Source organism: Stomoxys calcitrans, chromosome 5 (assembly GCF_963082655.1).
Source record: "Stomoxys calcitrans chromosome 5, idStoCalc2.1, whole genome shotgun sequence".
NCBI lineage: Eukaryota > Metazoa > Arthropoda > Insecta > Diptera > Muscidae > Stomoxys > Stomoxys calcitrans.
In genome coordinates, this window is record NC_081556.1 from 67,273,542 (window position 1) to 67,296,475 (window position 22,934).

Below are 22,934 nucleotides of genomic sequence, written 5' to 3' on the forward strand. Positions count from 1 at the left end.
GACAAATACATGTCGTGTAATAGCGGCTTAATAAATGAATCCTACAATACAATGGTACCATGTGAATATTTTACTTAATTTTTTGAGTTTTCAAAATATTTTGTTTTTACTACACATTTTTCTACTCGTTTATTTCGTACTTCTATAAAAAGGTAACAAATACTTAGCGAACGGTGTGAAGGATTTCTTATTTTTATTGTGACACCTTTGCATTTCGTTGCTTGACAAAAGGCATCAAGGAATAATTATCAAAAGCAAGGCATTGATTAAGAGCAACAGCAATAGTTGCTGTGGTTGAATGAATGCAAATGAAGTCAATAGCAATGCACTACACAAGGCGTATTTATATGGTGGCCGCATCGGCGAATTGCTACAGCAAAGCATCTTTATTGGGAACGTGACGTCAAAATTTGTAAACAGGACAAAGAAAATTCAATCGCCGTGACATTTAAATTTTTAATTATTTTTTTGTATTTGCAATAAACCACCAAGATGGCAGGTTTAAATAACCTGTTGGTTATTGTAACGGTAAATAGCTACCAAGGAAATGCCTTCAACCATCCACGGTGATGAGCAGGATAATTACCGTTCCACTAGCAAAGGGCTCAAATTGAAATATTGCGACTAGAGCTCAAGGACGGTTTTTGTACCCTTTTTTGATGTTCTTGCAGGACATTTGAAAAGGAAGGGGTTAAAGTTTGTTGGCTACGATGATGACGTTTTCATCTTGGTGTGTGGCTGTTCAGACTGCAAATAGTATGCTGCCTAGATTTGCTAATGGGATTGAAGTACACCCCGAAAGATAAAGTTGGTGATATTCCCCAATATGAGGTAACTTGTTGTCTTCAGGGGACCCCTCCAAGATGGGTGGAACTATCGTTCTCACTACGGATAGGAGTCTTGACAAGCAATCGCAATGCCAGGACTTTGGCCGCGCTGGGCTCATGGCGGACTTACGCATTATAGACAACAATAGGGGCTTGAAAAGGCAGATTGGAGGGAACTTTTTCTTGCCTGCCTTGCCCCCATTATTGTCATGCATGTTGGCTTCTTATCTTCTTCATTCTGAGTGAAGCTGATAGCAATTGAGGTTGTTAGATGCGTATCATTATATAACCAAAGTTGAAGAACATAACAGAAGCAAACATTAAAATCAATTTATAAAATATTTATTTTGAAGCTCATATTTTTATAAGGCGAATTCAAAAACTAATTGACATGTCAAGTTCCATAAGCTGTACTGATGCGGCCACCTTATTCAATACGCCTTGGCACTACAGAACAAAAATAAAAATCCAACTTTTTTTCAATTGAAACTACTTCAATCACAAAAATGATAATGTTAATTAAAGTTTTTGAAAAGGTCGATTAAAATAAAAAAAAAAAACTTTCAATTAGCGTTCTCCACTGAATTTCCTTCTGAAGACATAACAGTGAAATCTTCCTGGGATATTGAATTTATAGCCGTAAAGATATTTTTGAAAAATGTTTTATTTAATATTTATTTCATGTTCTAACGCCCTCTTCAAATATTTCAAATTTTGCCCACAAACATTCCACTAAGGAACAGGGGTAAACTCCTTAACCTCCTCAAGTGAGGATATTTATTTAAACACATATCTGCAATCCAATCAGCATTTCAGTCTCCTCAACCAAGAGACACATTGATCGCTCCTGGTGATTTTAATCTTCCTCAAATTAACTGGAATCATTCGTCCGAGTCAAATGATTTAACACCCGTGATGCCAAATGGCATTTCTAATAAATGCATCGGCATACTGTTAAATTTTGTTCTTTTTCAAATTAATTACATAAACCATTCATTTTCGTAATTCCTCGATCCTGTAACCATCTGAGTTATGTTTTAGTTCTAATGATCTGGTTGTAAGTCCTGCGGATAGACATCATCCGACACTCAAATTACTTATATCCTATCCCACTCTTAAAGCTAAAAGAAATGTAGCAATTGAAAAAGTGTACTGTTTTGCTAAAACTGATTCCATCAAACTGAACTCACTACTCTTATCTGTTAATTGGAATGACATTTTCAGATCTAAAGATATCGATGAATTGATTTCAACTTTTTATACTGTGCTACTTGACTTTATTTCTCAATCGGTCCCTAAAGCTACTTTTTGCAACGCATCTGGTCCTCCATGGAATACAACCATTCTTTCTAGGCTGAAGAGCAAGAAGAATTAATTATATAAAAGGATTAAACGCTGAGGGTTAACGTCTGACTTTCCGAAGTATTCTTTTGCAAGATGTGAATGTAATAAAGAAAACAAATTGTCATATGGTAGTTATTTGAATAAAATTAGAAATCAATTGAAATCAAATCCTAAATCTTTTTACAAAGTTGTAAATTCAAAGCGCCGTTGTAATAGTTTTCCGAACTTTCTTAGATATAAAACTAAAGTAGCTGATAACGATTCAGGTATTGTCGCCATTGTTAGCACTACTTACTCAGATAATTATTATGATTTATGTGGAACATATCCATACACAATCAACAAGTCAGCGTTTATAGACGTGTCTGGTATTGGCGAAAACGTAGCACTTGAAGATAACTTTTAATCCTGGTCCAGATGGAATTCCATCGACCATTTTAAAGCATTGCACTTTCGAACTTTCATATCCCCTTTGTACACTTTTCAACCGTTCATTAAAGCATGGATATCTGCCGGAATTGTGGAAGCAGTCTTAAATAAGACCGTTATTTAAAGCCGGAAATCACAATGAGGTTTCTAATTACAGGGGCATTTCAATTTTGAATGCTATTCCGAAGCTATTAGAGAAAATTTTGACTGACACTATTTCATATTAAATCTCTTCTATATTGTCTTCCTATCAACATGGGTTCCGGAAATCGAAATCGACGATAATAAATATTTTTGATTTTACTTGTTTGGTCAACGAAGGGTTTTAGGGAACGCTACCAAACGGATACCATCTATACCGAATTGAATAAAGCATTTGATAAAGTCAACCAATACCTTCTGTTGTGAAAAATATTGGTTTTAGTCCCTCTTTACTAAAATGGATCAGATCATATGTGACTGGACGTACTCATAGGGTTAAATTTGGTACTGCAGTTTGCAAATAAATTGTTGTCTCATCGTCATCTTGGCCCTGCGCTGTTTTGTCTGTTCATAAACGATCTCCCTTTTACTTTAAAGCACTCATATATTTTGATGTATCCAGATGATGTAAAGATCTTCAGATCGACGAGAGACTCTGATGAACAGTGTTATCTACAGTATGACCTTGATACTCTTTACGAATGGTGCAACCAGAACTTTATGGAACTTAATATTTCCAAATGCAAAAACATATCATTTTCAAGAATAACCTCTCTGAAAACTAGCTACTTTTTGGGTTCCAATCAACTTGAAGTAGTCTATAGCTTTAAAGACCTTGGATTGCTTCTAGACCAACGCTTAAACTTCCGTCAACACATCTCAATGGTTGTAAATAAAGCACGTGGTGCTCTTGGCTTCGTGAAACGATGGAGTAAAGAACTTAATGATTTCTCTGTGACGAAAAACTTGGATACGTCGCTAGTCAGAAGTACGGTTCGGTGGTATGGGATCCGTACTACAATATTCATTCTGATTTGATAGATTCGGTTCAAAAACAATTTCTATTATTTTGTCTCCATCGAAATGGGTGGGACAGAAGTTGATTACCTTCGTATGAGTACCGATTAAATCTTAAAAAGCTTCCAGAATTAAAAAGTCGTAGAACCATGCTAAATACTACGTTTCCGACTAAATAAATTCATGGTTAAATAGATTCTTGCTTTCTTTTCAGTCGAATTTTCTTTAACCTTCCTTTCAGACCTACCAGATATTTTGATCTTTTGAAAATTTCTTATTATAGAACCAATTATGCCAATAATGATCCTTTTCGGCACCTATGTTATCAATTGAATCAACTGATAGATATAATAGATCTATCTGAGAATCGAGAAAATTTGAAAAGGGAAATTATATTATTTTTAAATTCTTAGGTTAATACATTTGTAAATATATTGTTATTAGTCTGTAAGGGTATTTAATATCTCTAGACTTAAATAAAAAAAAATTGCGTGATGGAATATGTTTGATATACAATTAAAATATGATTGAAATTTTGATTACTTCAATCATATTTATAAAGGTTTAAGAAGGCAAATCGGTTTAAATGTGTGCCACATCAGGTTATATACCGATTTGGACCAAGCTTGACGGAGGTGTTGGAAGGCAAGACACAAGTCATTGTCCAAAATTTCAGCCAAATCGTACAAGAATTGTGCCCCCTGGGGGCTCAAGAAGTCACATACAATTATTAACGAAATGATAAGATATGTTTATGCAAAAATTATTGATGGCGCGAATTTTTCCAAGTATCGGCAATTTTTCACAGAAATTAACTTTTTACTTATCCAACTTTAGTTTCATTTGAAAATTAAATTTTAGGTTTAAAATTTTTTTCTAATATCTGGTATTTTCAGTTAAAAAATATATCACTTAAGCGAATTCAATTCAATAAGACCAACAAGTAAAAGCGTGCCAAGTTCGGCCGGGCCGAATCTTATATACCCTCCACCATGGATCGCATTTGTCGAGTTCTTTTCCCGGCATCTCTTCTTAGGCAAAAAGGATACAAGAAAAGATTTGCTCTGCTATTAGAGCGATATTATATATGGTCCGGTTTGGACCACAATTAAATTATATGTTGGAGACCTGTGTAAAATGTCAGCCAATTCGAATAAGAATTGCGCCCTTTGGGGGCTCAAGAAGTAAAATAGAGAGATCGATTTACATGGGAGCTGTATCGGGCTATAGACCGATTCAGACCATAATAAACACGTATGTTGATGATCATGAGAGAATCCGTCGTACAAAATTTCAGGCAAATCGGATAATAATTGCGATCTCTAGAGGCTCAAGAAGTCAAGATCCCAGATCGGTTTATATGTCAGCTATATCAGGTTATAGACCGATTCGAACTATACTTGGCACATTTGTTGGACATCATAACAAAATACTACGTGCAAAAATTCATTCCAATCGGATAAGAATTGCGCCCTCTAGAGGCTCAAGAAGTCAAGACCCAAGATCAGTTTATATGACAGCTATATCAGGTTATGGACCGATTTGAATCATACTTTTCACAGTTGTTGTATATTATAACAAAACACGTAGTGCAAAATTTCATTCCAATCGGATAAGAATTGCGCACTCTAGAGACTCAAGAAGTCAAGACCCAAGATCGGTTTATATGGTAGCTATATCAGGTTATTAACCGATTTAAACCATACTTGCACAGTAATTGGATATCATAACAAAATACTACGTACAAAATTTCAGTCAAATCAAATGAGAATTGCGCCCTCTAGAGGCTCAAGAAGTCAAGACCCAAGATCGTTTTATATGACAGCATTATCAGGTTATGGACCGATCTGAACTATACTTGGCACAGTTGTTGGATATCATAACAAAACACGTCGTGCAAAATTTCATTCCAATCGGATATGAATTGCGCACTCTAGAGGCTCAAGAAGCCAAGACCCAAGATCGGTTTATATGGCAGCTATATCAAAACATGGACCGATATGGCCCATTTACAATACCAACCGACCTTCACTAATAAGAAGTATTTGTGCAAAATTTCAAGCGGCTAGCTTTACTCCTTCGGAAGTTAGCGTGCTTTCGACATACAGACGGACGGACGGACGGACAGACGGACGGACATGGCTAGATCGACATAAAATGTCGCGACGATGAAGAATATATATACTTTATGGGGTCTCAGATGAATATTTCGAGTAGTTACAAACAGAATGACGAAATTAGTATACCCCCCATCCTATGGTGGAGGGTATAAAAATGAATGCTAAATTGATGGGACCCGAAATAATAAACATTCCATTGAGTCTAATATAATATTTGAAATTTTAAAAATTTTCCGAACTAATTACAAAATTATTGAAACGTTTTTAACTGAAAATGTCAAAAATTCCAAAAACGTTTTGATTCAATTAAAAATTGTATTATAAATAAATTTTTTAATTGAAAATTGCAAAAATTTCCCAAAAAAAGTCCAGATTCAATTAAAAAATGATTGATTCAATTAATATTAATTCTATTCAGTAATAGTTTCATTCTGGTCTCTGGTTCCGATTGATTCATCAGGAATAGTGATACAGTACTTTTCTTATGATATGTTTCTATCACCCTCTCTAGAGTCGTCGGCATAAAGAATAGCAAAATTATAGGACGAAAATATTTCCCTTTTGTGAACTTTGTGTCTTTCATCTCACATTCCGGAGGAGCCGGTCTGTCGCACAGTTTACAATTCAACGGGTGATACATTATCAGGTGCTAAAGATTTCAAAGAGTCGAAATCCCTGACGAATGCATGTCATTTATAATCTGTTCTGGCGAGTTGTATCTAACACGAGCTACATTTGAAGGGACTAAACTTATCTGGGAGGCCTCCGTAGCGCAGAGGTTAGCATGTCCGTCTATGACGCTGAACGCCTAGGTTCGAATCCTGGCGAGACCATCAGAAAAAAAATTTCATTCGTGGTTTCCCCTTCTAATGCTGGCAACATTTGTAAGGTACTGTGCCATGTAAAACTTCTCTCCAAAGAGGTGTCGCAATGCGACACGCCGTTCGGACTCGGCTATAAAAAGGAGGTCCCTTATCATTGAGCTTATACTTGAATCGGACTGCACTCCTTGATATGTGAGAAGAGAATTCCTTAGCGGAATGTTCATGGGCATGGACGGATATGACTAGATTAACTTAGAGTGATAAGACGATGTACTTTATAGGGACGCAAATCGAGTTTTCGCATTGTTACGAACGTAGTGACGTGGTCAGTCATCACCAACATTAGGGTGATGACTTTTTTAATTGTTGTCACTTAAATTGTTTCCTATTGCACGAATGAATGACATTTTGCCTATTAATGAATTTATTAAAATTAATTCCATTTAAATATTGAAGAAGGTCAAGCACAAATCGGTTTGAAATAAAATTTTTAAAATCGTTTTGGGCTTGAGTTTTTTTTATTGAATCGCCTTATATAAGATTTTCTCTAATCTCAAGAACAAACTCATCAAAATACGATACGGGGAAACTAAGTTGTATAAAAGTCAACACCCTAATAAGTATTCAATAAGGATTCTTTGTGTACACTACGTTTCTACACGGCAAGCCAGTAAGGACGCAGTTCATTAGGGTGATGACTTTTTGGTTTACTTTTCTCAACAATTATTTCCTGTTGCACGAATGAATATTAAAAAGGTCACGCACAAACCACTTTGAAATTCTTTTAATTATTTTGCGCGCTAGATTTTTTGTTGCGAATCACCATATATGTAAGATTTTAACTCATCTTAAACAAAAACTCATCAAAATATGATACAGGGATATGGGGTTGTGAAAAAAGTCATCATTCTAATCTACACACGTATGTCCGAATAGCGATGATTCACAAATTACAATAAGTTTTCCGATTTGCTTCGGTACCAGTTGGGAGGGCGTGTGGGATAAATGATTTCCCATGCCAATTTAAAAATATCAAAAGTGACGATGGAAACTCATGTATACAAATGTGTGCTCGCTGCTGGTATGGATTATTTATAGCCACTGACGTATACACTTTTTATAATATGTTTGGAAATGTAGACGAATTCATTTTGCTTTTACAAAAAATTAATTTAGAAATGTCACTTACTTGGCAACATGTAGCGTCTAGTGAACTGCCTCGATACGTAGCCGTGTTCGTCTTGTTTCTCTTCGTGCTTAGCCTCGACAATGACCCATTTGTCAGTGACCTTAACACTGATCTCGTTAGGGGAGAACTGTTGCACATCTAGTATCACCTCAAACTTTTCCTCATTTATATTTAACGTAGAGCCAGAATCCTGTTTTTGCAGGCCAGTGGTGCGCTGCCACGGCCGTAAGTAGCCTGAACGAAGCATGGTGGGACGTGAGTTCCAAACCGATGACATCAAGTCATCACGTCTCAAACCTGTTCCAAAATGCTGATCCAAAAGACGCGATGTACGCGTTGGAAATTCGAATTCATCCCACCAGTCGCGAAACATAAGTGGCACTACGGACATCTGCAGGACAAAAGAGTTAATGGTATTAATTTGCGCGTTACTGAAAACACCAGACTATGACTCAATATTATGTGCCAAAAAGTATGTTAATCTACTCAACCATTGATCTGTGTACCTCTGCTTTTGCTCGAAGGAAACTTTTCTCAGGTGTTTTCACGTCTACAAAATCTCTGTTAATAATTTCGAATTTGATTTTTCAACCAATTTATATGAAGATCTGTGCTCTCGTCCACAGTCCGCGTACAAATGGAGGGTAAAAATAGAACACAAACTCATAAGAACATTAGGTTGCCGACGAACACAAAATACATTGATGAATTGTAAGGGTGATTTCGATCCAAAAATGTGCATTATACTACATACGAGTAAATTGGTCGTCGTTAAATTCTAAGATGATAGCTGATATTTTGTAAGGACTCCTATTTGGTCCATACGCTGGTATGATCCAGTCAGATAGAACTTTATTTGGATATAGCTGTAAAAAACGATCTCCCGACTAAGAGCCCATAAAGGCGCATTTATTAGCTGATTTTACACAATGAGTTGCATTGGATCGCAGACATCAAAGAATAGTGCAGATCGGAATATATTTAGATATAGCTGGCCTCTAGATTTATGGTCTTTATCACTCGATTTCGCTGAAATTTTATACATTCAATTGCACTAGGATCCTTGAAATTCAAGCCACAAAAGGTTCAGATCGGACCATATCTAAATATGGTACTACTATATGGACCTAATTTCAATAGAAGATGCCAATATTACCCTATTTCGTTGGCATTTTAAATGAATGGACGTATCGGGTTTGGTCCAAGAAAATACATTATATCGTTTGTTCGATTGTATGTTACCTATAGGCTCAAGCAAGGCTGAGCCGATTTTCATGCAATTTTCAGGTAGAGTTCGGTCCATCGCAAGGGGAGTGCAATAATTTAAGCAATATTTTGTTGGCACATTTCTCCAATGAAAGGGGGTTAAAGAGTACGCTACGAATTTGATATACAAATTTGTCCCCAACTGTCTGTGGTGAAATAATCGGGGGGAACCCCCCACCCACATAGAACAAACCCCAAATACGCGTAGACACGATACCAAATAAAAATTATTTAAGAGCGGGTACAAATATTTCACCCCAAGTTTCTGGGGGCAGCATCATTCCCAAAACAACCCCTGAAATTGACATGTTTGTTCAGCGATACAAATTGGGTCTTAAATGAATGTTCATAGGGAGTAAATTACCAGTCTGATTTAAAAAAGTATTTGAGGCCAAGGATCTGGGGGTAGGCGAATCGGTACAATATGGGAAATAATGGGCCCAAACAAATACGACCAAAATTTAAAATGAAATTAGACCCCAAATCTGGGGTGCTTTTCCATTATGAAAAAATGAGCCCAATATAAATGCACCCCAAAGTATGCAATTGTTTCCGAAAAATTAATACAATTTGCACCCAATATTAAATAAGGCCAAAATTTCATGCAATGGGTGCAATTTCGAAATTCAGTTTTATCGCAAACCTCAACATGCAAATAGAAGCTAAAATTTGCATATTCACTACAAAAATTTTGTTGTTGTGTACATTCGGCTTAGAAACGCATAAAACAATTTGGCGTGTAATTTCATAGGCGATTTAACTAAGTTTGAAAACTGAATTGTGAGAAAAATTAGTAAGAGAAGGAAGTAGTAGATAAAGGCAACTGTAAGCATTTAAATAGTTAACATTCAAATAGTTTATTTTTGAGGCAGAACTCGTTCAAGGACAGAAAGCGCCGTAGCCAAAAATTGCTTTTGAATGTGGCAGAAGAAAATATTTTGAAGAAATTTGTTTTATTTGGTAAAAGCACCGAAGACGGAAAAACGCACATTTCCCCTTTCTAAAAATGGTAAAAATTATTTTCAAGCATCGGTTTATTTTTTAAAAATATTTTTCAGTTATATTAAAAGTTGGAGAAATCTCCATAGCCCAAAATTTCTTGAAAATATTTTTGCACAAAATTAACCGATTCGGTAAAAATATTAAAAATTTTTTTTTTGATTTTTCTGAAAAATGTTTTGTAGCCGTTGAGTGAAGCGGACGTGTTTTTATTTCGCTCCTCAAAGAAAAAAAATATATATATCCGTATCTCGGAATAGGTACTACCTATTACAAAAACAAATTTTAAAGCCTTTTGGAGTAGGCTAGAAATGGACTCCAAAGATTCAACATCTGCGGTGGTGGCGTCAGGCTGTAGCGTGTTGTCCTCCTCTCCTATGGGTGTGGGTGCCTTGGTACCTGTAGTCAAGAGTAATGCTTCAAGCGCACAACTAGTCGTCAGACTTATTAATGAGGAAGAGACGGATAAACCTGAGGGATGCACAGTTCGTCACCAGCCGTTAACTAAAGGTGGTGTTTCTGACTCTGATTCAGACAGCGACTGTGTCAATGAAACAGTCATCGCAATCGGATCGAGAGATGAGGGCATCGGGATGACAGCAGAAGTGAGCGATGGCTGTGCTAAGCTCACAAGCAGACCGAGAAAGCGATCCGGTGCACGACGAAGGAGACAGAGGAGTACGTACCGGCAGAGTAATCGGACGAAAGTTCAGGATGCTGGCAGGGATAGAACTGACATTCTAAGCTCTTCTACTGAAGCTGGAAAAAGAATCAGATCTCCCGAGGAGCATAACACTGCTAAAATACTGAAGAAGAAAAAGAGCTCCTCGCTTTCAAGTACTCTGGGAAAATCAAGCCAGCCATCCCACAATGGAGTCTCCAAACAGTGTCCTGCGGAGGTAGACAAAGTTGGAACAGGAACGAAGGAAGCGCGCACGGCCCCTGAGTCTTCATGGAGGACTGTGACATCCAATAGGAGGCCAGAGCCATTACGGAAGGGAAAGATGGTCGCTGAGAATGGTAAGGAGCCACCCTCTTACGCTAGAGTGGCATGGAAGCACAACATAATGGGATGAGCTGACTTATGTCATCAATATCGGCTGTGCATCCGGTAGGATTCCACCAGATCATCGGTTCCAAGTGGAGGATATGGTCAACGATAGGATTTTTGAACATGTGTGGAACTCTGTAGAGGGTCCACCCATACAAATGATGAGCTGCGAATATCGAGGGGACATTTTTACGCTGCGTTTTGCGTCGGCAGAATGTATTAATAACGTCAAACATCTCGTCAGAGGTATTCACGCTCCCTGGGAGGTCGCAAAGCTTGACCTGGTGAGACGGATGGATATCCCCCAGCCCACAAAGGCTACGGTCTTCATCAAGGGATGGGGCAGTAAATTTGCGACGGAACGCATGTTCGGATTCTTGGGCAAGCAAAACGAAGGTTTGGTCGCAGAAAGGTGGGAGGTCTTCCATAGGGAGGAGAAGAAGGTTGGCATTGATCAAGTCTCCGTGACATCAATATCGGCTGTGCATCAGAGAACATGTTGTCTTGGCATAGGCGGAGCGATGAGAACCGCGCCCACTAGGGCACTGGAGACTATTCTAGATATCCGACCCATTGACATACAGATTAAGTGTGATGCAGCCACAACGGCTATGAGACTTAAGGCGATGGGAGAATGGATTGAGAATGGGACAGCTCATACCATAGCGGTATAATCGAGGCGACGATAGGAAACCTGGAAGGAAGGGAAGAGGTTTCCGATCGGATACCTGAGATGAACCTTGAGGTCGATTGCGAAACGTTGCTGCCATCGGCACAGTCTTGGATTAACGGAACCCTAGTATTGCTATCTGGAAGATCCTATTACACGGATGTATCAAAGCTAGAGGACAGAGTGGGTCTGGGGGTCTACATTGGGGAATGCGTAAGATGGTGTGGTGCTAACGTGAGGACGTCGAGTCTGAACATCTTTACCGACAGTAAAATTGTCATAGGGTCACGAACAGTCTTGCAGTGTAAGAAGGAGACTAACGCCATCTCTGAGGATGGCAAAATCCGCATCGTTTGGGTGCCGGGCCATAACGGAATAAGGGGAAATGAAAGGGCAGACGATTTAGCGGTGAAGGCCAGAGAATTGCAGTCAATAAATTTGGTTAACTCGAAGCCTTTCGGGTCGACGAAGTCCGTGTTAAGGGAGTGGGCGACGAATGCGCATGCAACATTGTGGAACAGTGAAACGGTCGGTAGGACGGTGCAAATCCTATGGGGGTATCCAGATCTTAGAAGACGAGCCTATTACTGAAAGGAAGGAATTACAAGAAGGAAGGCAGTATAGCTATTGGTATCATAACGGGACACATAGCACTACGAGCTCACTTATGTAAAATCGGTGCGGCAAGTGATAGCATGTGTAGGGCATGCGGGGAAGATGATGAGATGTTGGAGCATTTCCTTTGTCATTGACCGGCTTACTTGTCCAATAGATACCGGTACTTAGGGGAAGACACAATATCGGACATGAACCAACATAGGAGAGTGGTATTGAAAACAATTAAGGATTTTGTAAGTAGCACAGAATTGCTAACTTAAAATGTCCTTTTTAGAGGTTACTTTATAGTTTTTAGAGCGCACAACAAGCCGATTACTGGCTTAGGTGTATGTCCATAGTGGTATGGGGCGGGTTAATATCTGCACCCCCTTTTCAACCGAGCCTAACCTAACCTAACCTATCTGAAAAATCCGTTTAAGAAAGCAGACGAAAGCCATTTTCAAAATGGCGCTCTTGGCGACGTTTTGGAAAACGCCGGGGTTTTTAAAAATATATTTCTTTTTGTTGGGATGTTGGGAAGGACAAAGTGCCACCGGTAAATATTTTTAAAAAATTAAAAAATTAAAAAGCGCTGCAGGCAAAAATATTTACAAAATCCGCTATTATTGAAAATGTTTAAACATTTTTAATGTTGAAGAATGCGTGGCCGTCGATAAATATCATGTAATTATATAGTTATGTTTTAAAATGCCTATTGCAAGCAATTGCCCTTGCTTATTTAAAATTCAGAAACATGCCCCAATTTGTTATTTTTGTAGTAAAATTAATACATTTGAGCGCCAAAATGGTGAAATATAGACCCACAGCAAAATGAACATATACCCCAATATTATTTACGCCTATTTTAAGCCTGGCGCTATGTTCGTTTTTCGCGAAATTTTTCCGTGATTACTTTTTTTAGGTCGAAGCAAAGAGATTTTGAACAAAAACTAGCCGATCTCATTCAGTAGGACATTCCCCCGTCCTACTGAAAATTATCGAGATTTTGGTTGTGTTTAAAAAAAGTAATCGCGATTAAGAAATCAGCTGTACCAGTACCAGCCATTAAAAAAAATTAAAAATTTGCAAAAAGTGTGGGTTCAAATCCACGGTGAAACATCACAACAAATTGTCATTCTCATTAATGCTGGGGACATTTGTGATACATTCAGCCATGTAGGACATTTTTCCGAAGATGTATCGTTAAGCGGCCCGCCGTTTGGACTCGGCAAAACAAAAGTTATCCCTGATTATTGGGAAAAAACTTTGATCGGTATCCCCTGTTCCATTTACAGAAAGCGCAAAATACCTGGGTGTTTTGATGCACAGGAAATTCAAATCCAACATTTTGGAAAGGGCAAGAAAGGCCTCTCTTGCGCTATACACCTGCATGAGAGCCATTGCCAAAAGTTGGGGATATAGACCGCGTGTCATGCATTGGATATATACTGCAGTTGTCAGACCTATTATGCTATATAGTGTTGAGGTCTGATGGATGGCGCTTCAAAAATCCACCTACTGCTCAATACTTAACCGGATCCAAAAGATGGCTTGTTTGTACATCACAGCCGCACCATCTGATGCAGTGAATTAAATGCTATATCTTATGCCTCTGGACATTGTGGCTACCCACGGCCACTGCCGTGAGGTTAAGGGAGCTTCCTCATTGGTCATGTGGCGGCTACGGACACTGTGTTATCCTTGATACAATATCCGATGTGCCAGGCAGTGTGAATTACACCCTACCTTAGTCGCTTTTTGATAAAAATTACTGTACCACTATTCCTGATAGAACCGATCGGAACTACGATATCCCTGGTAACAGAAGTTACATAGACTTCTATACGGATGGTTCCAAACCAGATGGGTTTTGGAGTGTACTCTAAAGATCTAGAACTGGTCATATCGAAGAGGTTACCCGTCCACTGCAGTGTGTATCAAGCAGAGATCCTTGCATTTAAGGAAGTGGTGGAATGGCTAAGATATAATGTCATTACGACGATTGCCATAAATATGTTCTCAGACAGACAGATCTCTTAACTAGGTGGGCCGCCATTGATTTGTGGCTGGCCACAGAGATAATCCAGGGATTTCTAAAGCAGACGAGCTTGCGAGACTAGGAACTTCCTTACACACTCCTTCTTAGAGTACGCCTCTATCGACATGTAAGCTAAGTTTCCAGGATCAGGCCCGAGGGGCAACGAATGATAGATGGTCACAAAGAGGGGCAAGAGAGCACTTCAAAACTATGTGGCCTAATATAGATTAGAATAGGTCTACCGCTTTGCTGTCACTGGCTAGAACAGACGTCTCAGTCATTGTGTCCGTCATGACAGGTCACTATCTAATCGGAAAAAATGCTGACAGACTGAAGGTTGCCAACAACGACTTTTGCAGAAGCTGTAGGGGCATTGAGGAAGAAGAGGCTATAGAACACCTTCTGTGTGTGTGTCCTGGACTAGCAGTTAGAAGGAGTTTCACTTTAGGTTCTCATTTCTTTGAGAACCTGTTTGATTTAGCGGATGTGAACATCACCAGTTATTGGGCGCTATAAAGCGATCTGGATGGTTTAACGGTAGGAACTAGAAGGCATCTTCCTTCTAATGTTCCTGCGGTATCACAATGGGCGAAAACGTCTAAGTGAGTCTGATGGCAGACTGCAATTTAAACCTAATATAACCATCCCCTGTCCCTCAATGGAGTGTTTGAAAATATGTGTTAAATAAATTAGGCTAGTATAGTACCCCCGTGAGAAAAAGCGACAACATTCCTGCAGACACGGTAGAAGTTGCGGTGAATATCAACTGTGTGTGGACAACCCTTCCCTTAAATCATGAATTTCTTCTTATAATTTTGCATTTTTATTGTATTGAATTACAATTCACCCCTTAAATGTACTGTACACCAATGAATTATAATGGAGTTGTTTCTCTATAAAAGTACCCACCTCTGAATTAATTATAAAGGAATAACTACCAAATGTCACTATGGTCTATTAAAACCAAATGGAATTGAAATATTAATAACTATTTCCCTTCTTACCAACTTACGATCGATCACTTATTAACGAGCGCTCTACCTGTAAAGTCTTTTCCCCTTTACTAACTCTTGACTTTCTCTTTGGCTCTCTCTCTCTCTAACTTTAACACACTAACCAATCCTATTTCAATAGACTAGTATTGTAAAGTTTACTGAAAATACTCTGCGCATTGTATTTTTTTCTTGTTCGAGTTTCTTCGCTTGTTATTCTACATCGACACGCAAAATAATAAAACGTTTGGAAAAATTTTTAAGACCAACAAAATTCTTGTATCACGAGTTTTTGTTTTTATTGTAACCGTGCTACGTTCCGCTTTAAGCGTAGCATTATTGAACCTAACTAACATTGTTTGGTGCAAACCTTCCTTTTGTTGTAAAACCAAAAGCTCTTTATTTGCAAAAGGGTTTCGATACCCTCAAACGATTATTCGTGTGCAGGACCAATAATTATTCTCTTGTGTCTCTCCTACTTGAGGGAAAGGTGAGGGTGAGTATTTGAGCGTATGGACAGCGGTTGACAAAATTCTCTCTATTGCACATTACTTTGTACGTACACAAGAAAATATTCCCAAGCAGATTCATAAGCTTGCAAATAATTGCAATTGTGTGCTTGGACTGACATTGATACATTCTCACACACAACATTTTTTCCTTTTTCGTTTGTTTTGACTAAGCAAAGTGAAGTCAGCATATATTGAGCAGCTTGGGCGAGTGCGGATGGAAAACTTGGAAAATGTCAATTTTTAAAGCCTCGGTACAAAAATTCTGGTATGTCCAATCACAAAAATCATTAGAGCAACACACAAATGTCTGCAATGTACATGAAAACACAACAAGAATTTCTAAGGCAGAAACATTGTTGGGTAACATTTACGCGGATAAAGGAATATCCATCACAAAGTAGGTATTTAAATCTTGCAAAAAACATGTAATTTTATAGTAAACAATGTCCAACGTTTTTCAGAACAAAAGTTTACTTTGCGATGTTTCCTTCATGTCAAACGAATTATTTTTTGCGTGTACAGTCAGTCCCCAGCGTGTACTAGGGTCCCGCAATTCGCCTGAGCGACGAACTGTGGGAAATTCGTGCCGTTTAATTCAAAATTGAAATTTCAAGCTATAATTAAATGTTATGCACTATTCGAAAGGGTATAACATTCTCTTTCATATTCCGGAAAATATGGTCTTAGACCATTTAACCTGGTTGTAGCATGTTCATGAACATGCACCTTTTTTTGATTTTTCAATTTAATATGATTTTGTATAATTTTTGTACGAGTTTTTTCGGAAAAACTGTAAGTCATATGACCTTTAAACTTTAAACCTATTTGTTTTAGGCGTTGAACTAAATTTACAAATTTTTCTACAGTAAAATCTAAATTGTTCATATTGTAAAATAATAAATATCTGACGACTCTAAAATATTTATGTTTTTTTTAGAAAGACATGCCGATATGGTTGACTATTCAAACGTATCAAGCTTCAAATCTTGGTTTTTCTAATTCAGGAGATCCTCGATCCTCGAGTAGTTCAGACTCAATTGCGGCAGATGCAGCCGCCTCAACTTTTACAGAGCTGGGATTGACGCACGGCGTGTATCCTGTTCCTTGAGGTATCGATATCTTTGGTATGCTGGTTATGTAATTGTCATTCACAACTATGTTCTGCTCCAATGTGGTGATGTGTTTTACTTTAATTACACTGTGGAACAAAATTTAACTTTTTCCAATATAACAGTAAAAAATGGACAGATTATTAAAATAGAGGCAAAAGGAGAAGACACGGATTTCGGCATTTTGAAAATTTACATAGAAAATTAACCAAACAAGAGAGGGAAGTCCCCCCACTGGACATATTTCTAAAACGTTGGCTCAAGATAACTTGTAATTCTTTCAATTGAGGTGTATGATGTATACTCTTTTGTGGCTGATGAAAATATTCTTCAAAACCATTCGCTATGCAATTCTATTATAACCCTCTGTATGCAGCAAAACCTGAAATCCAGTAATCAGTAAAAATTTAAGTACACTTTGTGGTACTTTTTCTATGTTGGTGTCAAATTTGTCTATAAATCTGCGGAGGATGATGTCGAAGACAAAAATGTTCCTCACCATATAAAAATGTGTTAAGAAAATAGCGATATCAATTTTTGGAAAAAAACTTGAAATTATTTTAAAATTTTTTCCCTTAAATTTCTGTCGTTCTATTTTTGAGTTTGTGCAAGAAAGTGATATGGAATATGGTATCAATCAAGAAATAAAAATTTCACTAAAAGTCTCAAAATAGGATGTTTGTTCGGAAAAGGCTTCATCAATAAACATCCTCCGTCGGATTGATAACAGAAAAATTAGATGTAGGAAAAAAACTTCATGCGATTTAATAAATAAAGGAGAAATAATTTTAAAATATGACTTAATTCAGCCAATGGATAATAAGGCAAACTGAAGCTTCAAATACTGTAAAATCATCATCAAAAAACTTTTGGCTTCAGACAGCAAACATGATTTCCCCAAATGTTTGAATGTCAAGACAGCTTTGTAGACATCTTCTATATCTTAGGACAATGTAATACACACACTCCTACAGCATCAACAACAACAATATAGCACCGCAAGTAAACCGTTATGATTGGAGAATCCTGCTATACCAAAATCACGAAAGACCGAATTATGCTGCTGTTATACAAACCAACATTGTAATAACGCCAGGATGTTTAATTAATGACCTCTCGGAGGCAATGGTGATATCACATCCTGAGCTATTGCATACCATAATATATACAGCTAACCAAAGCGAAGCGACGAATACGAGACTGAAGGGGATTCCAAGGATTCAGACGAAGGAAACATAAGGACCCAGAAATCCCCCATTAGCTCAAGCAATTGTGGCATACAGTGTTCTGTTTAAATGTCTTGAAAACGATAGTAGTCCAGAGACATTTCAAAGACAAAATTTCAGGTACATCGAGACAAAATTGCAGGTACATTGAAAAAAGAACCACAGAAATTGAAGCAAAAAAGTTAAAAATAATTTCGGTTTTTTGCCAAAGTTGTTGTCGATATTTTCATGATACATACAGGGTGGCTGATGAATATTGCTACAATGATGAATATTGCTACATTTTTTTTTCGGTGTATGGAATACATTTTTCTTTTATTCATGTTAAATTAAATTATTAAATTAATTATTAAATTATTATTAATTAAATTAATTAATTAATTAATTAAATTAATTATTAAATTATTATTATTAAATAGAAAAAAAGTTATTACATTTTTTTTTGGTAGCGGCTTTCATCAGCCACCCTGTATTATATATGCATATTTTTGTTGTTAATTTTTAAACCATTTTAAAAGAGTTTTCAGTACTTTTTTTTAAAAAGTGAGCTGGTAAGTGAGTGGGTTGATGGTTAAACTGTTCCCCAATAATATTGCTCGCAGTCTTGTCAGTAATATTGCCGAACACACACTACACCCAAAAACTGAAGGATTGCGAGAATTCGTAAGCCGGAAACTTTCAAAAGCCGATACAACAGTCTTCTCTATTTGCCTCCGCTTTCATAATGTGTGCAGTTGTAATTGTTAGTTTTTGTTGTATTCCACAGTGTTCAATGCAGCGATTTGCTGTAAATAGGAAAATTCGTTCAATGTCTAGAAACAGTTCGAATATTAACCGATCTCTCGAGTTGACTTAGTTCTTCCCTACATGGCGAAATTTATCCTTTATCCTTCAACATTCACCTTGAGCCCCTTGAGGGCGCAATTATTATCCGATTTGATGAAAAAATTCTGTTATTACACCCAACGTCTCATCCAAGTATGGCCTAAATCGATCCATAATCTGATATAGCCCCTATATTAACATATCTACTGATTTGAATTCTTGAGCACATACAGGAAATGATTCTTCTCCCATTATCTTTATTTCTTTAAATTGCTGCTTTTAAAGAAATACCATGTAAAGAACTTCACAAATGCTACCCAAGGTAGAATTCGGCCAAATTTAACACAGTTTATTTGTGTTTCAAGTTGTTGATCGCAAGAAGAAAGGCTTGGCAAACAAATGAAAACGGATTAAGTTCGACCGGGCGAATCTTGGGTACCCACAGGGATTCTGCTACAACATATTACAGTTAATTACAGTTTAAATATATTGGCGTATTCAGATTGGGTACTCATTATGCTATATATTGGGTTGCCCAAAAAGTATTTGCGGATTTTTCATATAGTCGGCGGTGACAAATTTTTTCACAGCTTGTGACTCTGTAATTGCATTCTTTCTTCTGTCAGTTATCAGCTGTTACTTTTAGCTTGCTTTAGAAAAAAAGTGTAAAAAAAGTATATTTGATTAAAGTTCATTCTAAGTTTTATTAAAAATGCATTTACTTTCTTTTAAAAAATCCGCAATTACTTTTTGGACAACCCAATATATTTATGATCCCATTTGAATGAGTATAAGAGAAAATTTAGGCTTTAGCGGGATAGAAAGCCAAAGCTGGGAATCGGTTATATGCGGGTTATGTCCAAATCTGAATCGGTATGGCCCATTTGCAATCCCCAATAAGAAGAATCTGTGCAAATTTTAACTCTATCGAACGATATATCGATATATGAATGCAAATTTTTTATAGGGTTGGATATGTGCTACAAACGGAATGACTAGGTTAGTATACCCCCATCATAATGGTATTGGTTAAAACCGGGGCTGCAGAAAATTAAATTAAGTGCTCAACACCATTACTGTCGTACAAGGAAGAGAGATAGGCCCCTTAACAAGCATACTGATCGACTAAGATTCACTTTCTGATTCGATTTAGCCATGTCCGTCTGTCTGTCTATCCGTCGATCTTTCTATTCATGTTAATTTGTGTGCAAATTTATTACAGGGATTTTTTGGTCTAGAGGCGAAACCTATTTAAAATGGAAGAAATCGGTTCAGCTTTGAATATATCTAGCTACCATATATATGTTCGTCCGATTTGGATATTGCAATTTGACAACCGATCCTCGCGAAATTAGGCACGAAGGTATCTCTTTTGACTCTTCTGACTCTGATAGTGAATTTCATACAAATCGGATTAGATTTATATATAGCTCCCATGTATATGTGCCGCCCGATTTGCAATTCTAGAGAAATTGCAAGCTCATTTTCTCAAAAATTTGCACAGGTATTTCCTCTATGACTCCTAAAAAGGTACGGATTTTGGTCAAAAATCTATATAAAGACAATGGTTAGGATAGGTTAGGTTAGGTTAGATTAGGATTAAGTGGCAGTCTGCTATCAGACTCTTTAGACGTTTTCGTACATTGTGATACCACAGCGATCTTTAGTTCCTACCGTTGAACCATCCAGATCGCTTTAAAAATGCAACAACTTGCGAATGTTCACATCCGCTATATCAGACAGGTTCTCAAAGAAATGAAAACCTGAAGTGAAGTTGTACTATAGTCTCTTCTTCTTCGATGTTCTCACAGCTTCTGCAAAAGTCGTTGCTGGCAACCTTCAGTCTGTCAGCATGTTTTCCGACAAGACAGTGACCCGTCATGACGGGCACAATGACTGAGATGTCTGTTCTTGCCAGTGACAGCAATTTGTGACTATCTATCATTCGTTGTCCTTCGGGCCTGGTCGTGAAAACTTAGCTTACATGTCGCCAGATGCATACTCACAGATTTCATTATACCTGAAATGTTTGCATGCTTTACAATTTACATAGAGACAATATTTTAATAAAATTTTTCCAAAAAAGAAATTTCAATGCAATTTTTTAGACAAAATTTCAATAATCTTTTTATTAAAGCTTTAAGTTTAAAACAAATTTTTTCAACCCATAAAATTTTAATGAAAATTATTCCACACATAACATTTTTTCCAAACACAATATTTCAATGAAAATTAATTTTTTTAAACATAATTTTAAACGATTTTTTTTAGCAAATTTTTAATGCAATCTTTTTTAAAGAGTTTTTCAATGAAATTTTTCTCAAAAACAAATTTTTAATAAACAATTTTCCAAGCACAAAATTAAAAAAAATTATGATAATATTTCAAAAATTATTTATTTTTTTGTTATTCCTGCACAACAATTCAAAAAGTTTTATTAATTATAGTACAGTGTTCTAAATTTATATTCATATCCGTCTGAATCTAGTACATGAATCTAATTAAATAAATTTTGAAGATTATAAAACTTAAAATGAAAGTTTAATATTTGGGAATACCATTTAAAGGGTTTTAAAAGGCCAAAGGGGGGATTTCAGGGGATTTTCCGCGAATGGGACGATCCGAGCTAGCGAACAAACTTTATGACAAGTTGTAGGAAATCGATAAGAACTACCCTCTCTACGTCCAGCTGTGTGAACAAGCTCAAAGGTGGGGGTAGAGAAAGGAACAAGCCAATCATTTGAACTTCAACAAGATAATCATAATGTTTACATTAAGCCTGTTGTTCAATGTTCTAGGAGATAGGTTTTAAGTCTGATTTTAAATGTAAAAGCATTGCTGATGCCCTGCAAATTAAATGGAAGAGTATCTCATATTGAGAGATGTATCGGAACTGAATTTATAAAAAGAGTTGATATTTTTCTTACATTTTTCTGAAGAAAAAATTACAATGCAATTTTCTCCAAAAAAAAAAATCAATGACATTTTTTCTAAAGACAAAATTTTAATGGGATATGTCAAACATAAATATTTAATAAAATTTTTCCTTACGACAAAATGTTAATGAAATTTTTTCTTAGTTCAAAATTATATTCCTAAATACTAAATACTTTCTATTTATTTTTATACCTCCACCATAGGATGGGGGTATATTAATTTCGTCATTCTGTTTGTAACACCTCGAAATATGCGTCTGAGACCCCATAAAGTATAAATATTCTTGATCGTCAAGTCATTGTAAGTCGATCTAACCATGTCCGTCCGTCCATCCGTCTGTCTGTCGAAAACACGCTAACTTTCGAAGGAGTTAAGCTAGCCGCTTGAAATTTCGCACAAATACTTCCTATTAGTGTAGGTCGGTTGGGATTGTAAATAGGCCAAATCGATCCATGTATTGATATATCTGCCATATAAACCGATCTTGGGTCTTGACTTCTTGAGCCTCTGGAGGGCTAAATTCTCGTCCGATTTGATTGAAATTTTGCACGTCGTGTTTTGCACCAATTCTAGCAACTGCGCTAAGTATGGTTCAAATCGGTCCATGTTTTGATATAGCTGCCATATAAACCGATTTTGGGTCTTGCCTCTTGAGCCTGTAGAGGGTGCAATTCTTATCCGATTTGACTGAAATTTTGCACGTGGTGTTTTGGTATCACTTCCATTAACTGCGTTAAGTATGATTCAAATCGGTTCATAACCTGATATAGCTCCCATATAAACCGATATTGGGTCTTGAGTTCTTGAGCGTCTAGAGGGCGCAATTCCTATACGATTTGACTGAAATTTTGCATGAGGTGTTTTGTTACGACTTCCAATAACTATGCTAAGTATGGCGCAAATCGGTACATAACCTGATATAGCTGCCATATAAACCGATCTACGATTGGAAATTTTGTACAACGGTTTCTCTCATGACC

General features: G+C 37.0%; 2 protein-coding genes and 2 long non-coding RNA genes across 9 annotated transcripts in view; 3 read left to right on the forward strand and 1 right to left on the reverse strand.

Moving 5' to 3' along the window:
- LOC106091731 (sulfotransferase 1 family member D1) overlaps nt 1–22,934 on the forward strand; it is a 236,511-nt gene that overhangs the window by 140,007 nt on the left and 73,570 nt on the right. The gene's annotated exons all lie outside the window — the stretch shown is intronic.
- Nucleotides 1–22,934, reverse strand: part of LOC106091734 (protein lethal(2)essential for life) — a 71,945-nt gene that overhangs the window by 18,455 nt on the left and 30,556 nt on the right. Inside the window, exons 1-2 of one of the 4 annotated variants that reach the window (XM_013258371.2) lie at nt 8,239–8,348; nt 7,733–8,123 (exon numbers count right to left, since the gene is read on the reverse strand). In XM_013258371.2, coding sequence (XP_013113825.2) covers nt 7,733–8,123 — 391 coding nt within the window. In that variant the 5' untranslated portion in view covers nt 8,239–8,348. Of the gene's footprint in view, nt 1–7,732; nt 8,164–8,223; nt 8,349–22,934 lie in introns of those variants that run through there. The other 3 variants (XM_013258372.2, XM_013258370.2, XM_013258373.2) reach the window with 3 other exon arrangements.
- On the forward strand, nt 105–533 carry LOC131998134 (uncharacterized). Its single transcript, XR_009398598.1, has 2 exons — nt 105–152; nt 232–533. It is a non-coding gene; the product is annotated as an uncharacterized LOC131998134 (long non-coding RNA).
- On the forward strand, nt 15,771–16,438 carry LOC131998132 (uncharacterized). Its single transcript, XR_009398596.1, has 3 exons — nt 15,771–15,841; nt 16,029–16,254; nt 16,319–16,438. It is a non-coding gene; the product is annotated as an uncharacterized LOC131998132 (long non-coding RNA).